Below are 24010 nucleotides of genomic sequence, written 5' to 3'. Positions count from 1 at the left end.
ATCTGTATATGTATACAGTATGTAGGCACCTCTTTTTCCAAAAATTACACTTTTCTAATCATCAAATCACCTTCAGCCATCCTGTTTTCTTGAACCTTCCAAATGTAACGGTGTGAATGTTGATCTGGTGGTTCAGTCGATCACTGACTATGGTTGCTACACCTGATCCAAGGTTGAATTTATGCACAACTCTGCCATTTCGTAGTCCCAAAACAAGGAAGTCATCACCATCATTGCCTGGAAAACACATTAAAAGTTTGCCATGAGCACAGTAGATAAATAAATATAATAAATAACATTTCCTGCTGAACAAAAACTACCTCAAACAGAAAAGTGTTCTGCTTTCAGTAAAAACACTCATTATAAACACTACATCTATAACAAACTATTAGAATAAATGATACATTTGTTTGCTTAAAGATGAATTTTAGATTACCATGTGTTTCATGTATTGTTAGATATTTTGCCTCTGTGCTTGTGTTCTGTGTAACGTGATCACTGCCATGTATAATTAACTCTGCTTCATCCCTTGGTGGTGGCGATCAAAGATGCCACTTCATTAAACCAATTATCATGTGAATTGTTCATATTTCATCTATTCTTACATTGTGCCTTTGAATTTGTACCATTTCCAACAGTGCTGCTCACTCGCCTGACAAGTGTTTCATTATTCATATTGCTCTTGTTTTGTTTTGCCTCCACCTTGATGAATTGTACTCTCAAGAAAAAACAAGTGCAGAAGATCCACAAGATCTTGTTTTTTATATTCTTCTACTTTTGATGAAATATGCTGGTGACAATGACACAGCAGTCACCTGCTACCAAATCTGACCCCATAGAGAGGAGATCCTAATTTAAAGTGATGGCTGCTGACAGCATCACATTGCACCTACACATCAAAGTCTGTTTAATGCAATTAGCATTGATACTTTTGAGATGCTTGGTTCGCATGTTCATTTTATGCTAGAAATGCCCACATGCTCCCTTTGAAAGTCAAGAACAATAACAGTTTTGCTGGAAATCAACTAATTGCTGGACTCCAGGAAGACTCATTAATCAAAATCTGCCAAGAAAGAAAATCCTTAGGGAATCCTCTTGATTAGAGGATCTCAGAGGAGAGTGGAAATCTATTAGATAGCACATTACCATACACAGCGGGTGAAAACTCTCAAAATGGCAATAGCATTTCTTTTAAAATCCTTAATGATGTTTGACAACTAAAATCCAACTAAGGAGACATCTCAAAGTAGTTTTCCGCTTTTCATTTGACCGTAAGAATGATTTTAAATTGCCGTGCGGGTGTCTAGATTGAGCTCACCTTGTCCTTTATGCCCAGCGAACAGCATCAGGTTGTCTTTCACAGCAGATGAATTATTGGCGAGTGTGAACTTCAGCTTGAACTCGTAGAAGAAACTGAGGCTCGGGATGGAGGAATAAGCCACAAAGGAAGTGTAACCAAACTCATCGTTTCCACTGAATCTGGCACGAGTTATATTGATGGCTGCAAAACAAACACATTTACAACACATTTATGTCATATTTGTGTGTTAAAATGTGACTAATGTTAGCTGATGTGGGGCTGTCTGTGTGGTAATTTTGTTTGAATTAGGAGAAAACTGGTCTGATTCATCATCTTCCTCACAGGTTACCAAAAGATGGCACTATTGCTGCACATTACATTCCAGGGGTTAGTGAAATATTTTCTTTTCTGAATGCTATTACATGATGACCTGTTTTCAAATACTATCACCCCTTCAGTCCCATTCTATTTTCATTAGTAGCTGTTTAGGAAGGGTTCTGGCAAGCAAGCATCGCTTCATACTCACTGTTCACAAGGGCAGCACAGTAATCCCAGTGATATTCAATTACAGTCTCAAGTTTACTTATTCAGAACGCATGGCTGATTCAATAATGCTCTCTCTTCTCAGCATACCTTCCTACTTGATTTCACACCGGGGACTCAATGTAAATTTCTCCCACGCTCATTCAAAATGACATGCTGCTGTGTTTGTTTTACACAGCAGTGAGGATTCAAACCCAAAACTGCTCTTCTTCACTGGAAACACCTTGCATATTCTTCGGCAGCCCCAGGCAATGGCTAAGAGGGGTTCAGAGCTCCTCTCTGCGACTGCCCTCAGCTCTGTTTGGCTGCTAAACTATTAATAAAGCTGGAAATGCTTCTGTTATCATCTCTAGTCTGGTAGAGCTTTATTTGCCTTTTACTTCATTGAAAGGCCTGAGTGTAACAGCTGCAGCTGATTTTAAAGCTGTGGTGTGTGTTTGAATTGATCATATACATGCTAATGTTTTTGCCCTGTAATAACAACTGAGCTCTGTGTGTATGGGATGAATATCATGCCATATCTTGAAACTGAAAAAAAAGCTTTGAAAGCTTGAAATTTAATGAAAAATGTTTTGCAAGATTTGTTGCAAGTTCTGAAGCTTGCATAATGTTTTGATAGGCTGAAAAAAATAAAAATAAAATCTCCGCAAACATTATTTTGTATTTGAGTTTTCCTTCTTCACAACTGCAGCACTCTTCTCAAACACATTTTCAGAGTTTCAAATTTGTCTCTTTTCACCTGGTGTAACAGTTTGTTTTCCAGGTTTGAAACATTTGCGGATGTACATTTGCATGCGTATTGCAGACTGTTCTTTCAGAGCTGAGTTTATAACACCCACTTTTCAGAGATCTGCTCACACAGTTGTGAGCTTGCGAGTCACGTGATTTCTGGCAACGTCGTGTGTTTTTGTATACAGCCTATGGTTCAGACTGCCGCCAGCAAGAGCTTCAAAATTCTCTCTGGCTGCTCTGCCAACAACGCTGTAGAAAGATTCGTGGACGCTCTGACGTAGATGAAATACGAGGCAAAGTTCATTTGAATGCTGATTTTTAAATTACAGTGTCTTTACATAAATGTTCTATACAGGCTTCAATAAATATTATAAATATAAACTGTTATATTATAACAGTGGCATCAAAAAGAAATAAAAGGTTTTTATAGACAAACTTAGACCACTATGAAAAGTAGATTTATTGTTATTGTTTATTGTCCATCTCCATGGAAAAGTAGCGGGATCTCTTCATAGTCAGAAATCAAGGACACATATACGTGATTTCTTCAGCCACAGCTATCCGAACATGGTCTGCAAACTACAGACAGCCTACTACGGAGCCCCGTGAAGGTCATGGCGACAATGTTTTTGAGGACTACTTTTGCATTCCTTTGCAATACGTTTTGTGTTCTCTTGCAATACTTTTGCGTTACCTCGCAATACTTTTCTTCTATTCCTTCTGAGCCATATGTGTATTTCTGCCCAGCTGCTCCCACCGCTACGCCCCAGTATGGATCAGCTCATTGAATTTTACTTTGAACTGGGCATTAAATATGCTGATATAGTACTACAGCTCAATAGGCATGCATGGTTATGTAATTAATGAAAGTAAACTTAAACGATTTCTTAGATCAAGTGGTCTCTCCAGAAGAAAGCAGTACTGTAATCTGCAGGATTCATCTGTGAACAGTTACTGTACTCTGTACTGTACTGTACCCCTGAGGGGTTTAATGAGGAAAAAGAGACGTCTCCAGTGGTGGAATTACAGATGTGCAGTTGAATCTACCCCATAAAGCTAATGTGCTGTATTTGTTTGAGTCAAAAAAGCAACAAACAAGATGGCAAAAACTGGAAAGCTTTTTGCGTTTCTGCACAGAGGCCTCTGTTCTTTGTACAAAACAAATTAAAGTAACCTTCAGTGCTGAAACAGCTCCTATACATACAGCTCCTACCAAGAAGTTTGATAATGTTCTATCTGATTACTTCTTTGCAATGGACATCATAAAAGGTGAGGTGTCCATAAACAATGCTAAATGCATTAACGTGAGAATCTTCACACTACCTTTCATTCCAAATAGACATATGGCTCAGAAGGAATGGAAGAAGAAAATGATTGCAAGAGAACACAAAACATACACCGGACTTTTCCACCAACATATGCGCACCAGTTTTCAGATCACCATTTACAAGGTTTCAAACCTAGAAAACAAACTAATACACTGGGAGAACAGTGACAAATTTGAAACTCTGAAAATGTGTTGGAGAAAAACTGTAAAAAGAGTGCTGCAGCTGCGAAGAATGAAAACTCAAATACAAAATAATGTTTGCAGATATCTGAAATTTTTTTCAGCCTATCAAAAAATTATACAAGCCTCCAGACTTAGTTTCAAATCTTACAAAATCTTTTTTATTAGATTTCAAGCTTTCAAACACTGAGTTTCAACATTTCTAAGCTTTTTATAGTAATTTAATTACTGAGTAAATCTTTAGGTTTCTGTTACTCATTGTACTCTTTCAACCGTTACACAGACAGCCACTTATTCTCAACCGTGTGTGTAAATACAAAATCGAATCGAATAGAAACCATTGAGGTTTATTGGTATACAGTTATGTGTTCCAACTCATAGTTTCTGTTAGCTAAATCATTATTGTACAACACTTTGAAATACTGTTCAGTGCTGTTGAAGAACATATTAAGAACATATTATTAACAAAGAAGCTTATGGACTGCCTCAGTGAAAGTCATCCATCTATGGATTATAACACCACATTCTGTCAAATAATATTACATAGCATTTCCACTTTGCTGGGTATTTGTGTAATATGGTGTAAACCAACGGGAGCAGCAGAAGAAAAAACAGAATGGCATGCAGCACCAGATTGTGAAATGCATTCTGACAAAAACTTCATGTGTATGGTGTGCATCTTAGCTGCCACAGAGCAGCTGCGGAAACAACACTTCTCCTGAGTTAGAGATACTGTATACTATCATATCCACATATCTCATATCTCAGAATAATGCAAGGTTAACAGAAACGTCACTAAATCATTACTAAACTGAAGTGATGATTCAGAATAATGCTGCACAGTGCTTAAGCATGAACATTAAAATCATTGAAAATGGACTGTATAAAACGTATGAAAATATGATGTACTAAAAAAAGACTGAATTACATAACTTTATGTCACTTGTCTGTTTAGCGTGAGAGATTTTTCTTGCAAAACCTTTTCTTGCTTTGTGTCACTTAACACATCCTTCATTGACTAGAAACATTTGATTTGAGAAACAACAAGTGGTAGTACTGTACTAGTAGTACTGGATACGGTGTATTGTCTTCAATGTTTTTTGCTCTATTAATTCTGAATCTTGAAGGAGGTATGGGCAACTTGTGTACAAAGGTAGACCATTAATAATTCTGAATGAAGTCATCTTAAATATCCATTAATGTTTCGACTCAACTCTTGAGGCATTCCAGCATCAATAGCATTTCCTAGCACGTGGGAACCAAGAACTGAAAATATTATATTTAGAAAAAACATTTTGCTCTTTCGTGTTTCTTGCTGTACAAAGCTTTTTTCTCAAATAGAGAAAGCAAATTCAGCTACCATGCTATCACTGGCAGTATTTTGCTACAAGTGCTAACAAGAACCAAGTATAAAAAAGCCCAGAGAGGCAGGGAACCTTGGGAGTGATCAGTTTTGACTCTGATTTTATTTGATGTTATCAGGATTAAAATTCAAATGTCAGCCATATACTTAGTGTGACACTGGAAGGTTAGATTACTCTCTTTGGCATGTGGGTGCTGAGTCTGTCAGGGGCTGCGACATGGCTGAGCGACTTATATGCCAAGCACCCTGCTGCTCCTGCAGTCAGTTTAGTCAAGCAAAACCCTTTGTTTCTGAGAACCATGATCTGTGAAGCCTCCTTCTTATGGTATTGTTTTGAATTATAGAATAGACATCTCTTTAACCACTATAAAACATAACTTCTTGGTCATCCTGAATGAGCTATTAGCTTTAAACAAGAGCCTACAGCCATGCTAGTGGCTCTATCAGGCTGTACTAGCCTACAGCAGTGCTTTGAGCTAAATGCTAATGTCAGCATGCTAGCATAGTCACAATGACAATGCTAACATGCAGATGTTTTAGCAGGTATGTAGGCCTACCTTTGTCACCATCTAATTTTTGCTTGTAGCTATATTTTCCAATGGCTTGTAGCTATACATTTTCAATGTCTTGGCTTAGGTGGAGACTACATATAACACCTGTTTAGTATACAGTACAGAGCCCGTCTTTTTGTTTACGTTGTTAAATAACTGCACGGATATTATACTGATCTGAACAACCTTGGTCAAAATGCTAACAGTTCATGAATTATCATTAATACGTCAGCATTTTATGACCCTTGATCAAATCACTTTCTCATAGCTATGGAGTTGTGTGATAGAAATAGAAAGTTATTGTATGCCAGCCATTGTGTTATATGGTAGCCTACATTGAAATGGAAAATGATTGACTACAGACAGGCAGACGTGACAGCAAGCTAGCTAACATTGCTAGTAATGTGAAAACACCCTGCTGTACAGCAACATTTTAAGAAAAAAGTTCTTAAATAAGGTTGCTTTAATTCACACTGCTGAAATTACAGTTGTTGGGAAATAAGATCTTAAGAATAAGAACTAAAACCATATTCTTTTGGAATGTTCAGCAAAGCAGCCATGAGTTTTGCCTTGATTATCTGACTATTGCTGGAGGAAGACATTTCTGCCTTATCAGCATAATTTAGTTTCCTTAATCCCTTTTCTCAACAACAGGCTCTCATTTTACCAACTGCTCAGGGCTCTCATTCACCAACTATGTGCAGAACAGCCTCTTAATAAAGCTGCTAAATCTACACTGCATTGATCTGTGTGGCGCTGTTCTTTGTAACACTTACGTTCGTCACACAGTAGACCTTGTCTTCCGTAGGGGCAAAGACATACGGCCTCCAACGGCGACTTTGGGATGCACGTGGCTCCATGACCGCAGGGGTTGCGCTCACAGGCATTGAACTGGCACAGCCGGCCTGTGTAGAGCGGGGGGCACTCACAGAACCAGTCCTCAGCATCACTAAACGTGCAGACATAGAAGGAGATATTATTAGGCCAGAGGTGAAAGTGGACAATGACATTGCAGCAACATACCCAGTTGCTTTACAAGCTCACACAGTGGCCTACAGAACACACGGAGTGCATGAAAGATTTGAAAAGATGTTAAGAGTAAATGTGTCCAGCCTGATGGAATACTTGTGATATATGAGATCTGCTGAAAGACAAGCGTTTGAGTGAATGTGCAGATAGTGGTGGAGAAAAATAAGAATCTTGTTATGAATTTATTCATCGGAGGCAGAAATTACTTCACGTCTTTTGGTAAACACACGCGCCCGAAAAATAACAGCAGAAAGCAGATGATTAGTAGCGTGTCAGAAAACTTATAACCAGAAATTGTACAAGATTTTCTATGTCTTCTTTCCTCAATTCATATGCGTGCGCTTCCTCTCTTGGCAAGAAGAGGAAGGTGATCCAGCATGCAAAATAATACCCAGACAGGGAATTTATAAAATGCTCTGAGATGTGCACAACTTTGAAAGGTATAATATCAGACAGAGGAAGCATTGGTGGGGTTTCAAATCTGTAAATTAATAATGTGTTTTGAGCAGCAGCACTACAGGATGTATTTTGCTCCTTGGGAAACCTGCTTCTTGAAATTAAATATTTACGTTCTGTCACCGGAGTTGAGCATTGTTAGCTATGACTGTATTGTAGTACAAAATAATGCAGTAAAGATTTTTAGTGTATGATTTTTAACAGGCTGCTAATGTCAATTTCAAGACATTTGAATTCACAATGATACAGAGCTACACACTGTCGCCGCCAATTGTGACCGTTATTTTCAAAATAATGATGAAAATTGTCATGCGTTCAACAGAACAGGCATTGTTATTTGTATAATCTTTGACAACCTGCAAGAGGAAGAATCAAATATTTAATGGAGCACCTCCTGGTGCAGTCTCCATGTTGCAGTGCTTTGAGCGCTGCTAATTTGTCTCTTACATTGTCAGTTAGTGTTTGTGTTTAAATGTTGGTGACACACAAATTGCGTGTGTTTTCCTCCAGGTGCTCCAGTTTCCTCCCACAGTCAAAAAACATGCAGGTTAGGTGAAGTGAAGACTCTTGATTGCTGGTAGGTGTGAATATGTTTGTCTGTCTGTTTTTGCTGAGAGAGTGTAACTTATCCAGGGCTCCAATGCTCCACCGGATAAGTGAGTATATAAAAAAGATGGATGGATAGATACACAAAATAAATATTTCCTTCTAATTGCAGCAAACTCTTTCACAGATGATTTCTTACTTGCCAAAAATGTAAATATAAATGTTAAAGACTACAAATCAGATACTATAGATACTGTACCATTAGATCATGAATTAACGGCCATATTTCAAAGGCAAGTTATTAATGCTTTGAGTGGTAAATTTTAAACTTGCCTCTATGTGGACACATTTCTACAAACAGGTTTTGTGGCTTAGTTGAGGATGTATTTTGTAAGTTTTAATCTTTTAACATAAAATTAGCTTTTTTGTGTAAAATATTCTATATGTACAGCAAGGCTAATGCGAGTTGCAGTTTTGTTAGAAATACAAAAAATTGGCTCACAATACAAAGGACTCACACAAGTCAACGCAACAATATTGACTGTGAAACAACTGACTACCTTCTTTGGATAAACAACAATTCTCTTTCGATGTGTTAAAAGCAGCTTACAATTAGCAATGCAGAAAAGAATATGTTTGTCTTTGCAAGAGATACAAATATCTTTGTGTCCTCATAGAAAAAGCGGCTGAGGCTCAGGAGGTACAGCGTCCATTAATTCCAGGGTTGGCAGTTTAATCCCCGGCTCCTCCTGTCCATGTGTTCGAAGTGTCCTTGAGCAAGACACTGAACCCCAAGATGCTCCCAATGGGCAGGCCAGCACCTTACATTGGTGTGCGTGTGAATTGAACATTTACTATTTTGATCCTCAAACGCATAAAAAAAAACAAAAAAGTTAACTTACCACATGTCATTTAAGGGAAGATAAACCATTAAAAATGATTTGTCAAATGACTAGATATTGCTGACTCCAAAAAGGTAAAATGTAGATAGAGGAGGGGCAGGAGCATGGTGAAAACACTTGAGTTTTAATTGGCCTAATCAAAAATTTGGATGTGTGGGGTGATAAAAGGTTATTTTAATTTGGCTGAGGTAATCACTTTGATTACGAAACTGTAGTAATGTTTGCAGACACATTTGAATATGTTAATTACAAAGGCATAAAGTTGGTACTCGCCATATCTCATGCCATTCAAAGACTGCACCGCTACAGCACACAGGCTGGATAAATTATTAAGGAAGACTACATTTTTAATCTAATGAGTACCAGATAAAATGATGAATAATTGACCGGTTAGCTTATGATATCCCTGTCAACTAGAACAATAAGCTGTGTGGCCACATGCTTTTCTCAAATTTCATCCCTTGTAAGTTATTTACAGAACACTTCTTTTCAAGTGCTTGTTGGTATGCAAATACACTTCTACTGTAAGGCACTGATGAGGCTCTGCTGCCATGGCAGTCTTCAGTTCTCGGGATGAAAGCATTTAGCCCACTTCATCCTTTGTTAAAATAAAAAGGACCACTGGGTTTAGCAGATATTATTTATAGAGAAGCACTGCTTTGGTACTGAAATGCCATTTGCTTTCCAGTATTGTAAACAGCCAATTGGACACCGTTACACTGCAGACACTATGATTCTTGGTGGGTGGGAGGGAAAATCATTTGAAACTCCTCACTCAATTATTTGTTATCTGAATTTCAATATGAGCAAAGGGATGAAGTGGAATATACACATGGCATTCACCTAACGTGTTCAGGCTCCTGTTTCAGCAGACGGCTGTTCGATATTTCCCTGACCTCCTCCAGGCACCCTTGCAAACATTTCCTTGGCGCTGAAGAAGGGTGATGTCTGTTAACTCCCCATCACAGAGTCTTTTGAAACACACTGCTATAGAAAAGCATACTTTAGATGATACTTGAAATAAAATCCTTATAGAAAGGAGGTATAAAGCGTGAGGGAACTTTTTTCGAGGGATCAAACAATATTTCTACGGTCCAACCTAGAACACACCGCACTCTGCAGAAAGCTGTGCTTTTCTGTAACACTTTTAAAGTATATTCACATGTATAAACTCTACACTTTTCAAATGTTCCAGTGTATTTATTCAAGTTTTTTTATTTTACTTTTCTAAACTCCCGGTACACTGACTGAAAAGGAAAAAACCATAGCACACCGAATGCATTGACTCTATGTCTCAGAAATAAAGCTGTGTTACAATGATTTAACATTTCTTCCCTTACGAGATACGAGATGATAAAATGTATTTGCTTCAGACTTCAGTAAGAATCAATAATCAATTCAACCAGCCTCTTTGAAGGGTGAAATTTTCTGAAATATTTTCTCTATGAACACATGTGCACACTACTTAGACTGCATGCTGTAATGTAGCACCACCGCTGGCCTTCTCTCTCACCAACACATAGAGGTAGCGATAGCAAGCTGTCATTGAGCCAATTGATGTGAAGTTCAACCTTCTTCTATGAAACAGATGTAGCAGTTGCAAAGAAAAAAATTCTGGCAAAATTTTGTATTGTTGGTGGAACCAAGAGTGAAACAGTGTTTAAAAGGAGGAAGCAGACAAAAAAATGCTCCAACTATCACTGACATGAGAAAGGGGTGAGAGACAAAAAAAGAGTCTGAAAGAAGGAAACAGCCATTAAGTGAAAAATGGTGTGCACACTGAAGACTGGCTTGTGCTGGATGAATAAAATAATGGATAAAATAACATGATGTTTTTGTCTAGAATGCTGTGGAGACGTCGAACACCTCCCTGTAGAGAACAACTTCCTTTAACTGGAGATCACAATATTTTCCACAAAAGCCACCTGCAGATGATGGCTTCAAAAATGTGTGCCTGCGCGCGCAAACAAACACACACACACACACACACACACACACACACACACACACACACACACACACACACACCACATTTATTGAATTTACTCTAATCTTTGACACAAACCACCGCAGGAGGTTGTGTCTAGGTTACTTTTATGTTTTGGTTTCTTATGATCACAGAATAATTATTTTACGCCTTGTGTCTAATTTGGTCTCTTTTATTATTATATTTTATCTCTACAGAAAGCTGTACTGTATGTCCAATGATTACATATATTTACTATTGTAGTCTTGCACATTTGTAAAATAATTTCAAGGTGATAATTTGGGTTATACAGAGGTCACAAAATAATTATTTCGTGTCTACTAATCAGTTTTGAGACATTATTACAAACTTGTTATCACTAATGTTATCACAGTCTACAGTATACGTCTCCCATTCACAACTTAGGTTCAAAGAAACAATCAGATGTGCTATTCTAGAGGCCTTATTCAGTCAAATCTCACACAGCTGGTTACCAGAACACCAACCTGTGACACTGTCAAGATGCAGAGCTGCCATCCAACTGTAACACATGCTCTTGTTCGAAGCTTTACAATAAAGTAGAGCTCATCTGCTTACTTAATAGTTAAAGGATAAGGTTGGTGATTATTCTATATTTTTCTTATTGTCAACAAATCCCATGACCAAAATCAAACCGTATTGCCTGTGTTTCCGAAGTCAAATATAGCTTATTCCTCCGTGCCACAGCTTGTCCAAAAACTAATAAAAACACATCAGTGAGCCACATCATTGCAGTGGGTGACATGTTCCTTTATTACCATGAACACAGGCACTGTAGTTTATGTTGAGTCAATCCCATATACACCGTCCTGCTGCTGTAATTAGTCACTACAGCACCAAATGTCCGCTGCTAAAAATAGTCCAGAACAAATGCAGTATTTACTCCTGTTTGAGTTACATTAGCTAAAATCTACAGTTCCCAGCTGTGCCCAGGAAATTACTGAGACATTTTTAATAGTAAAACTGTATATTTGTGACCCCTTTTTTGAAGATTTACATCTTCACTAGGAACCATTGGGCTTGGGGCTGAGTGCCGCAGGCAGGGTAGGGAAATCGGAAAGTACTAAGAGACAAACTAATGTATTGGTTTTGGTCTTTTCATGGAATTTGTTGATAATAAGAAAAATATAGAATAACGCTAGCCTGATCCTTTAAAATTACCCTCATACAGAAGATCATCCTGATCATTTTCAGTTAACATTATTTCTATCCAGTACTGTCTATATGAGACAGTGCAGAATGTTCATGCACAGAAATTTAACTTTCCAAAGACATCAGAATAACATATTTGGAAATAGAAATTCATTGACTTATTGTCCTTCTGTTGTACTGTATTTAATTGTACTTTATTTGGAGTCAGAGGTCTGGTCTAAAAGGCATTTCCTGTTCCTGTATGTTTTCATACTGAGTCATGTGAGACTTGTCCACAAGTCATTTTAATATTTATACAATTATTATCACTTACTTCTAAGTATGTCAAGGTTACAGAGAAACTAATTTTTAAACAAGAAATGTCTATATGTATAAAAATAACCAATTTGGCCAAAAAACACCATCGCACAGTTGTTTTGAATGCATTCGTCCTCCAAAATTCAAAGACACAAATGCAACAAACTCTGTAATGAGCAAGTTTTCTCTGGAAATATTCTTCAGGGACTGTAATCACACACGGGATGTAGCTATGTTTGTTTCTCATGGTGAATTAAAATAATTGTTTCTTGGACCTTGAGTTATTTTACAGGTACTTTGAAACAAGAATAGCTGGAACTCCGATTAAGATAAAATTGGTTTCACTTCTTTTGTGAAGAACACTTGCAGGCAGTGAAATGGAGCATCGGGAGAATTCACTGTTAAGTGGAGGTTTGTGTGCCACTGAAGCTGGACCATCACAGAATGAGCCAATTAGCAAGAAGTTATTCTGTCTACATGCATTCTGCTCTCTCTGTGTGTGTATGTGTGTGAGCATATGTCCATCCACTACTCAACAAATGTTGATCTATTTATGTGATCTGTGTGTCAGTCTGTTTTCTTTTACTTCAATGAAGAGGTCACAATCTGATGAAAACTTTGAAGCAGCTATAATCAATATTTTTATATTAACAATGAATCAAGACTATGTGAAAGGTGTCAATCGTAGTAACACACCCACAGATAATTATTACCCGACTCTGCAGTTCCCCTCAGCGTTTTAGCATCTTTCAGACACTTTTTTTTTTTGGTTTTATGGCCCGCAAATTTACTATTTCGGGTCACTCTCACCTCTCTTATCAGCGCTCATCCACTGTACACTACCTGCTCAGCACCAAACAGCAGACAGACAAAGTTAGCAACAAGTGGACCAGGAAAGTGAGTTACCTTTTAGCTCTGAAGTCCAATATTCAGAGCTAAAATTGAAGAAAATTGGGCCAGAAACATCAATCCAAATGAATGCTAATGTTGCTCCATGTCTGCTAGATGTGTATTTAAAGAAGTATTTGCTCACAAGTTTTCCATATCAAGTTGAAGACATAGTTTGAGATTTTGGGGAATGGGCTTATTTACTTTCTTGCTGAGAAGATTGATACCTCTCTCATATCTGTATGGTAAATATGAAGCTACAGTCAGTGAGCGGTTTCCTCAGCTTAGCACAAAGACTCGAAACATGGGGAGCAGCTTGTCTATGGCTCTGTCCAAAGGTAACGAAATCTGCCTACCAGCACATATAAAGCTCACTAATTAACACCAAAGCATAAAAACGACACATTGTGGTTATGTGCCGGACTATTGACTGGGCACAGTAACTTTGTCTAGTCCTGAGATGTCCCTGTGAGGTGTTCAGGCAACAAGTGTAAACTCTGGGAATTTATTCATGGATCACAAAATGTTTCCCATGTACAGTAACTAACATACTAATATTACAGAAAACATGCAAATATATATAATAATGCTATGTTTGCTGATTTCTATGCTATTGATTTTCCATCTGTATCATTAAAAATGTGAATACAATTCATATCAAGCATATTATGGTGTCTTGTTACTGCTAAAAAAAATCCTTGAAATACACATTGGTTCATGTATCAGACAAGGTCTTTTAATGTTTTTTCAAAATATAAATAAATAACAAACTGAACATTGCTGGGTGCAGTATAGATGGCCTCAAGAATGAGTCCCCATGCCCTAACCACAGACACACTGCAGGGTGTGCTCCCACATTAATCCCACTATACAAAAGCACAAAGAGATGCCATTAGCACCCCAGTACAGTCAGGCAGCAGGTGCAAGGCTCTTCACACTGCACCCATCACAACTGGTCACAAGTACATCTGTACATCTGTACATCTGTATGTGGATTAAATAGGAGGGATTGCACAGTTGTATATATTTTTCTAATTCTCTAATCTGGAGATAATGACATGTTGCATTTCATAACTAACTGTCTGACTGTATAAATACACGTATTTACATTTTCCTCTGATGAAATATTATTTTCTTATATCTAGTGTTCTTGTTTATTACAGAGCAGAGTACTTGCAGGATGAATGTGTGGGTAGCTCTTAGAAACTATTTCCATTTTAACATTTCCATCTGCAGTATTTACAGACTTTACAGTCTAATGACGTGGTCTCTGCAACCCACAGCTGAGGTTTATAAAATGAGGTTAATAAATGACATAGATATCCGGCATCACAGAGCTGACACTGAAGAATAAAAAGGCCATAGTCTTAGGTGCTGATTGCTGGCTTTTCACATTGATGTCACTTAAGTACCTAATATGTATGTATCACCCACCAACCACAAGCCATTATCCTCTCAGGTTTAATATTGATATTTCTACATGTGAACAGAAACCCACATGAAAAGGGGACAGCGCTGAAATCACCCCAACTGAACCCACAATCAAAGTCCTTTTTCATCTTATTATATAGTGGCAGTGCAATCCAGGGCAACTAACAGAATGAAGAGAGCTCTGTGAACTCCTGATGACCCCTGCATGCTGTGTGGTTCAAGTGGATACTGCATTAACGCGTATTCATCACACAGATAATTGCAAGGCCCACTCTTTCGCACATGACAAGCCAATGTGACCACAATGCCACTGGCTCTTAATTGGTATTCTTAGAGCCATTCATATTCCAATATTCATGGTGCCCCTTTTCATTTCCTGTTTAATATAAGCAACTGTTAATTTATAGTGTCATAACACAATGAAGAAGACATTTAGAGCAGCTATTTTCTGGATTACCTAAGGTGAAAGAGCATCACATGTAGGTAATACATACTTAAAAAGACAGGCAAAATTGCCGGTATGTGGGTTGTGATGGCAGTCTGATGAGCTTTACTAGATAAAGATGAAGGAAGAACAGATGTTCATATATTTGGCCCAAGGATTACCTTTACTGGGCAATCAAAATACTGTAGATTTATAGAAAGAAGTGCGAAGGAACAGGACAAGACTACCTTACTCCTTCATCTGAACACTTAAGTAACTGACCATGCATTAGTACATATTTCTGTGTGAAATTAAGGTGATGAACAAATCATTATTACAAGGTACATATTCCTTGTAAATGGCACTTGATAATTTAACTTCCTATGTAGAGAAACTATGTGATATGATCAACAATATAACAAAGTTAAAACATGTCATCATACTCTCTAAACTGATTTTAATGTGCAACTTGAGGAACCAAAAAGCAGAAACAATTGCTGCAATCATCTTTTAAGTTGGTATGGTGAACATGTCAGCAGCTGCTTATGTGCACATCCAGCAGACACGGAGCAACAGTAGCATTCATTTGGAGTCCTGTTTGTGTCCACCTGATGAATTTAAGTCCAGTGTTCACTCTCTTTTTAGCTCTGTTTTTGCTCTCCACCAACTTCTGAGAGACATTTCTGGCTGTTCTGCAGCTAAATGCTCCACTGATCACCCGCTAGTTGCTAACTTTGTCTGCTGGCTGGTTGGTGCTGGGCAGGTAGTGTACAGTGGGATTTTAGAGCTTTTTCACTGAAAACAACACTAATGAGAGCAGTGAGAGTGATAAAAACAAAGCCGTGGGCCGTAAAACCAAAATAACACACTGATACATGTTATAACACTCCGTAAAGCTGAGGGGAACTACAAAGTACGGTGATCATTCTCTGTGGGTTCATCACTACAAGCAACTGCTTTCACATAAAAGTAGTCATATGATCCATTGTATATATAAAAATATTTATTATAGCAGCTTTAAAGATTTTAATTTAGATAAGTTCCTCTAGTGTAAACACTGACCATATTGGTAATATTAGTGTTTTTTGCTAAGTTTCTCTTCTGCCAGATAAGTATTCTGTAGGGCTTTTTGGCAAGATGGTTTGTTATCTGTATTAAATGACATATAATGTCAAAACCAAAAGCAGAAGTCATAGCAAGAAGTGGACTGAAACTTTTGAACTGAACAGGAAGTAGAAGAAAACCAGGAGATGGTCAACAACTAACTGACCTCTCTTATTGTGCCGACTCCTCACAGAGCTGTTGCTGGGCTGAGGGAGAGCAGGCGCCATCACACTGAAGCTGGCAGTTTCCTTTTCGCCTGAATTTCTGTTATAGCACATTTATTTTGTGTTGTACCCTTAATTGATGCAGTGTTACAAACTCGCAGACAACTTAAACACTGAAAAATTAATCAACTTGCAAAGCGGCCGCCTTTGTAACAGTTTGCTTATTGTTAAATTAAAAAGGCTTGGAAATACAGTATCTGTAGCTGTAACTGTTTCTGACTTTTAAAAAGACTTTTAAAATTGTAGAAATTCCAGATTCAGATTATCCTTAAACAAACATGGCTACATCTACAATTATCTGTAGGGATGTCCCAATCAAATTTTTCACCCTTTGATGCAATTAATAATGAATTTATGTTGATTTTCTGCTGATACTGAGTCCCAGTCCAATATTTCACAGTGCGCAGTTAGCCTTGAGTAGGCCCAAATTGAAATTAGTCCAATGTGGATAAAATGAGCTTGACAGTTCTGCGTTAAGGAATGGTTGCTGCTGGGAAGAGGAACTGTTGCCAAAACTGTCATTTCACTAGCTGGCTGACTAGGTTAGTGTGTGCTCAAAGCTCCCATTGCACAGCCACAGTGCCATTCATGTTTTTAGAGATTGGGGAAAAAAATTTAAACTGGAATATATATTCCGACAACAGAAACATAGTCCTGCTTCACATTGAGTCACATGGGCATGAGGAAACAGCAGGTCTAACATGGAGATGAAATGACTCTGTCACTTATACTACATTTTGTTAATGCCCATTATTGTTTATAGTATATAAGCATATCCAGTAACATGACACATGCATGTCTGTAACACTATTTCACCTCATTTCTGGGGTAATTTCTTGCATATTATTATTATTACAGAAGGAAAATGTATCAGTGAAACTGTATTTTATATTCTTAATGGCTTTCAAGTTCAAAGGTAGTTTAGTAATTTTTCATTAGTGTAAAAGGTGACCTAGTACCTGACACAAGTTCCTCCATTACGACAGGGAAGGTGTTGGCAGACAGGCGGGTCACAGTTCTTGATGTTTCTCCCTCTCACTGCCTCACCCACCAGGTAAATCTCCTTTGTGTTGACCTGAAGTTCCCTGATACATCCAATGAATCTCCTTGCTCCCTTTGCACTCCCCTCATGCATCTCCCAGTGGGACGAAACATCCCCAAGAAATATGGGTCCAAAGGTTCCCTGCAAAAAAAGGTGGAAAGCCAGTGATCAGTGTTTTCATTTAGTAAATCACACTAAATCTAAATGTCTCCCTTCAAGAATGAGCTTTGCAGCTAAAAACAGGCTCTCAATAACAGCGTGTGTGTGTGAACATAATAACATTATTATTACATTAACAGGACCTTAGTGTATATTAAGATCAACAAGAACGATTAACACTATCAGCTACTGCAGTTTTAGCATGACCCAGGCAAGAAAAAGGAGTTATAATCTTTTCTTTTTTCAGTCCAACTGACATCATATGATAAAACACATCCTGATACATTGAGAGGTAAAATATCTAAAATATGCTGCAAGCTTTCTTTGATGTGTAAGGTAACTGGGTAGAATTAATAGAAATTCTGTGAACTTGCAGCTTATTATACCATAACGGTCAATTTAACAAGTAAGGATAATAATGTCTGCTACCAATGTAGAGCTGCGTTAAAAAAAATGGAGCACAAGACTGTCTCACATTAGCACTAAATTACATATATTTCATTCACAGCGGTGACCTCCAGTTGTTCAAATGAATATTGAATACTGCTTTCTATTTAGAAGGTTTACATAACACTTTCATAGTCACGCCATGCATGATGATTAATTTATGAAAGACAAATCAACATTTATCACAGCTTCATTACACATTCTTTCAAATTATGTAACAGGGTGACAGTGGATTTCGAAATAAAACTCCCCTGAGTCAAAGTGGTTTTCTGTTTAATGTATGAATTGTTATACACTTTTGAGTATATAGAGTAAATATCTTCCCTTTAGATTTTGCAATTTATCATTAAATTTATTTCTAATAATAATAAGACCACAAGTACTGACCTAATCACTATAATTTGAACACTGTGTCACTTTATTCATTCCTAGATAAGATTTAAAGCTATTTCAGCCTATAACTGGGTCATATCCAAAATAATGTGGATACATTATTACAAACATTTTCCATCCCTATAGCAGAAATGACAAAACAATACAGAAACACTTTCTCTTTCTCTTTTGACAGTTGCCAACTGACACAGGACTGACTTTACTCACCATCCTTGTTTAAGCTTGTTAACATGGATACTTGCATTTTATCACATCTGGTCATTGCAGATATGAGTACTAGTTTTCATATAGAGGGTTATTACATTGAATTTAACAATGTAGGCTTCTCATGTCATGTATTTAAAAGGTTTTGACAGACACGATTGTTGTTATTGGAGGCTGTCTGTCAGAAATGATAAATCTTACTTATGTGGGTTTTCAAGGCTCAGTTCTAAACATGCTTATTTTAGGTAAAAACTTTTTTTTTTTCTTCAAATTTTCAAAGCTTTGCTGATGACATCCAACTTTGTACGGAATACAATATAGGCTAAAAATCCTTCATGAACAATACAGCAAATGTGATTTTTTAATTACACTGTGAACATATCAAATCACACTGAATATCGAAGTTTTCAATTTCATCGTCGTTCGAAATCTGAGCTCATTCACAATTTATATGACTTTGACACCCCTCAAATGTAGACTCATCATGACTCCTTGCTGGCGCTTGAGGAAAGGTGTTGGACAGCTGCAGTGGAGGTGTTCAGTGGAGGGACAGTGAGGTGTTAGACCACATAATCATTTGGGATGTTGGCTTAATGCAAGCTTTATATGACACAACTGTTACATATTTGAAAGCCTATAAAAAGACACGGATGACAGGGTTCACAGGAACGGGTATGTAATGTCACTGCAAAGTTAAGAGCCCTAAAACTATCTTTAACAAAGCCGAAGATTTAAATAAAATAAGCAGCTGTGGCTGGACACTTTTACAATCAGCTAAACCGTATTTTATAGACACAACCAGTGCTGAACCACTGGAGCTGCATGATGACGATGGGCTGATATGGAATATGACTTAACGGTGCCTTCAAGTGTGCTTACCATGTTTATGAGAGGAGTCCATTTGAAAGATCTACTGATGTAATATTCATTACTTTGCAAGTGGACTCACAGCACTGAGTTCATGAGTACCGCAGGCTGATTTTTGAGTTCTATTTGAAGGCAGCACTAGTCAATGTGGCATCTATTTCATTATTATTTTCTAGATAGTGTTCTTACGCACTTGTGGGCCAGTTGAGATGAGTAACTTGGTCACAATGAAAAACAGAGTGTCTCCAGGCAAAATTAGTTGTGCAATAAATTGTAATTGAGCACTAAAAGTTTGCTTTATGCAGTAAGACATTCAAAGCAAGATAATCAATATGTTCATAATACTCCGGGTCTTGAACCCTTACACCGGCAATCTGTGAGCATTAAGACAGAATTTTAAATGATTTAGATTTTAAAACTTTCCTCTCTCTGCTGTATGTTGGCTTTATGATCTCTCTAAGATCCCAAGTTGTCAAGTGATGTCAATTTTATTCATATAGTCTAAAATGATGAATCACAAATTTGGCTTTACAATCTGGACTTCATACGACACCCTCTATCTATCCTTAGACCCTCGACAACCCTAGACAACAGGCTACAATGTGAAGATCACATTGTAGCTTCTTTTATAGCTGCCAACATGTGTAAGTTTTCTGCTTTTCAGAAAAACTATTTATATACAGTGATTATAATTAAATTTATAATCACTGTATATAAATTTAATTAACTTAGCTCAAAGCCCATCTGTTGCATGCCAGCAAATATAACCCTTTGTCAAATTTGTGTAACAATCTAATTTGGTTTGATTTGACTGGTGTTGAGCTCTAAATAAAATCAAAACCCATTCATTCACTAAATCTTTAAATTACTGTAATACATGTCTTCTATAAAAGTTGGCAAAGGGTAACTGGCAACCAACGTGCAATATAATTGTAAGATACTTGTGTGATAAATGTATTATTAACAAAAAAGAAGAAGAAGGAGAAAAAAAAAACATCTTGGCATCTCAAATTAGAAGACCATAAATCACACTGAGGGAGGAGGAGGCATGTTGAGCCTGTGGGAAGGTTGAGCCCCTCTCTGCGTCTTTCAAAGTGAAAAACAAAATTATTAATTTAATAACAAATATAGGTGTTGTTAATCAAATTAATGAGCCAGAGTGAAAAGACCAGCCTGTGATTAACAAGTGAGAACTAGCTTAGTGCCTCTTACATGCTTGCCATTAAGAACATTATTTGTCAAGTGTGATCATCTTGGCAAACAATGTAACAGGTGCGCACGTTTTTAATGGGACCTCCTGTTTTTTATTCATGAAGCAACTGCTGTTACTTAAAAACAGTGTGCTAGGCTGGCTTTGATAACATGTGGTTAATCTACTCATGATGTTGCTGTCAAGAGTTCTACAAGTGATTAAAGGCAAAAATATAATCATACAATCCATGATTTGGCTGCATACCTACAGGCAGCAGCTTTTATCTCATTTAAACCAACCAACTATCACTATTTATAGTATCATTTGATATACTGAACATACTAACCTTTTATCATTGAACACAAGCCAAATTTTAAATGTTGTCTAAACACAAGCAATCTAAAATATGCAAAAATAGGATTTAAATCAGAAACTGTCCAATCAAAGACCAAGGTACTTGGTGCTACCAAGAAATGTTTGTTGGTACCAAAATGTGTGCACTGAAGTAAGTTTGCTGGATTCTAAATGCTGCTATATAAAGAGCTTCAGGCCACTTTGAGACTGAATAAATGCTGGCCTGTCATTCATTTGATTGAGGCCACTCTCTTGACACAATATGTGCAAGTGCACATTCCTGGTAGAATACTTTGTTAACATGAACGGCATCATGATGAAAGGTAAATGTGTGGCGGCCGTGATAAATTTCCAGTGTTTTGGCACATGATAAGCCTTCAAACTAATAGATTTATTACTTAAATTCCTGGATTATTTTCATGTCATTATCATGATTATTTCATGTCTCACAAGTACCTGAAGCAATGACTGAACGCCCACTTAATTGACACTAAAATGAACTTAATACATTGCATGAGTAGGTTTACCCTCAGTTTCACCAGATTCCAGAAAAGTTCGATAATAATGTACTAAATAAGAGAATAGAGTGACAGATATATTTCCCGGAATAAGAAAAAACACAAACAAATTCAGTGTATGTGAATAAATGATATCTGATGTATTTTCTTTGAAATTATATAACCGTTTTAATGCACATTTTAATATGTCTCAGGTTAACTGTACTGTAAAAGGAAGGAGATACCAAAGACGTGATTACGGGTTAGAAATGCAAATTTAGGAAAATAGTTGCACAAAGGATTAATTTGACTGCAGGCAGGTCAGGTTACCTCTGACGTGGGGTGTGACACGTACTCCTCGAGACGCTGAGCTGTGCCATTATCTGCAGCTATTTCAATCATACATGAGCCTCCTTGTTTTCCAACAGGCAGATTGTATCTGTTTAGAGAGAACACAGAGAGAGATGAGGGCCAGTTAGAAAGGCTGCAATATCTGATCCTCACAATAAATCCAGCAAAGCATGAAAAATATTCTGATGGAGAGACAGACAGAGCAGTCACAGTAATGAAGCTGCTAATGTGACCATTGAGACTATACTATAAACTGACAATGTAAGACTACGTATACATTACAGAAACTTTATGTACTGGTAGATTAGGATGGAAGCAATGGTGCGTTTGTATCCCACATTACCGCCCAAAACACGGGAGAGACAACAAAAATAGAGAAAGGTTTCCACAGCTGGATTTAAAAAATAAGTCCAGAAATAGGTTTCGGCTTGGTGCTGCGGTGAAGTTGTTGTGTTCCTCAGCAGATATGAAATTCACATAACAATGCCAGTAAATAGGCTACAGATAAACCATAGATAGAGATAACCAGTGAGAACCAGTTGAATTTACATGATCAAGCACTAGTACACAATATGCTATTTCAAATAAAACATATGTAAAAACAACAACAACAAAATTAATAATACTAATACTAATAATAATAATACTAAGACAACAAATCAGCCTGCAAAAACATAAAAACATTATCATGAGTGTAAGTGCTCATTATGTCATTCAGGACTAATTAATGATAAAAATGAGGGCACAAACTAGATATACATTATAACCTAATGAGTAGGAAGACAATTTTATCATTTGACCCCCTGTGTCTCTCTGGGGAAATATACAATTGTACTAGTCATTAATGCTGCAGCCATAATGTTAAGTAGCTGGTCTACTTGTGTCATATTCCAGCTTTGGCAAAGTCAAGTGATTCCCTCTCTCCAATTCATCATTGGCTTTATACCGGCAATATACAATAGCAGCCTCTTTACAGGGCTGTACATTATGCAAAGGGTTGCACACTGTGCCACGCACATAAACATGTTTCTGCTAGGGAGTAATCGACATGATGCACTTTTGTTCCATAGGTTTATTCATTGTTTGCCTGTGAACATGTAATACAAGTAATGCGCTTTTTATCTGCAAAATCTGATTCTGCAAAATTCATTCATCCATTCTTTGTGCTGTACCACTGTTGATGAGGAAAAACCCTCAAATGTCTGCTTTAATGGCCAGATGGAAACAATCAGGGCAATTGCCCGCCTGCTAATTTGAAACAGCCTTCCAGGACGCCTCCCTGAGGCAATCACACACATGCAACTTCAGGTAGGACTAATTACAGGTATGTAAATCATGAGTGCTGTTTTGTATACACACACACACACACACATTGAGGCACAATTTAAGACTACAAACATGAAATGTAACCTTATGTCCAGAGCAGACATCCATCATCATCCTCGGGGTGCCCAGTGTGCTTCTGCGGTCATTCTCACATTCTCAGCAAGTGATCTCAGAAATCTACATTTCCCCACAAGTTATTTTTAAGTCACAAGAATATAACAAGATCCTAACGACTGAAATTATCCAATATTGCAATCCATGTCTTTGTGCAGCAAAAACCGAATGTTGGTGAGATATGAAACATCACAATATTGTTACAAAACTCATATTTAGGTGCTTACTACAGTAGCTTTTTATTTGGCCAAATACTTTCCCTATGAGACACAGAGAGCATGCTCACTAAGCAAACAAGATGGTGTTACTTGATGAGTTCTTGTGAGCACATTGAATGCTTCACCAGGCTAATTTACATTGGTCTTGCTCTAAAGCAAAAATTTGTATTTATAAAAATTGGTCTAGTAACTAGATAGGTAGGAATATGCCCCACAGCTCCACATTGGCATTACCACCACACACACATACATACAAACACAAACCCACAATGGATTATATTACATAAATAAACACATGAGTGAATCAGAAGAAAAAGAGGCCGGGATTTTTTCTAACGCAGAGATGAAACACTATGTAATGTCTTATTGGGCTCCCTGTGCACCATTCAGTG

General features: G+C 37.4%; 1 protein-coding gene across 3 annotated transcripts in view; it reads right to left on the bottom strand.

Moving 5' to 3' along the window:
* eys (eyes shut homolog) overlaps window positions 1-24010 on the bottom strand; it is a 155313-nt gene that overhangs the window by 6610 nt on the left and 124693 nt on the right. For all 3 annotated transcript variants that reach the window (XM_044214334.1, XM_044214335.1, XM_044214336.1), the window contains 5 exons: window positions 21940-22048; window positions 17414-17637; window positions 6773-6945; window positions 1319-1501; window positions 71-237 (listed from right to left, as the gene is read on the bottom strand). In XM_044214334.1, the coding sequence (XP_044070269.1) occupies window positions 71-237; window positions 1319-1501; window positions 6773-6945; window positions 17414-17637; window positions 21940-22048 (856 nt within the window). The remainder of the gene's footprint in view (window positions 1-70; window positions 238-1318; window positions 1502-6772; window positions 6946-17413; window positions 17638-21939; window positions 22049-24010) is intronic.

The sequence above is a fragment of the Siniperca chuatsi genome, linkage group LG11, assembly GCF_020085105.1.
Source record: "Siniperca chuatsi isolate FFG_IHB_CAS linkage group LG11, ASM2008510v1, whole genome shotgun sequence".
NCBI lineage: Eukaryota > Metazoa > Chordata > Actinopteri > Centrarchiformes > Sinipercidae > Siniperca > Siniperca chuatsi.
This window is presented reverse-complemented; position numbering and strand designations above follow the sequence as displayed.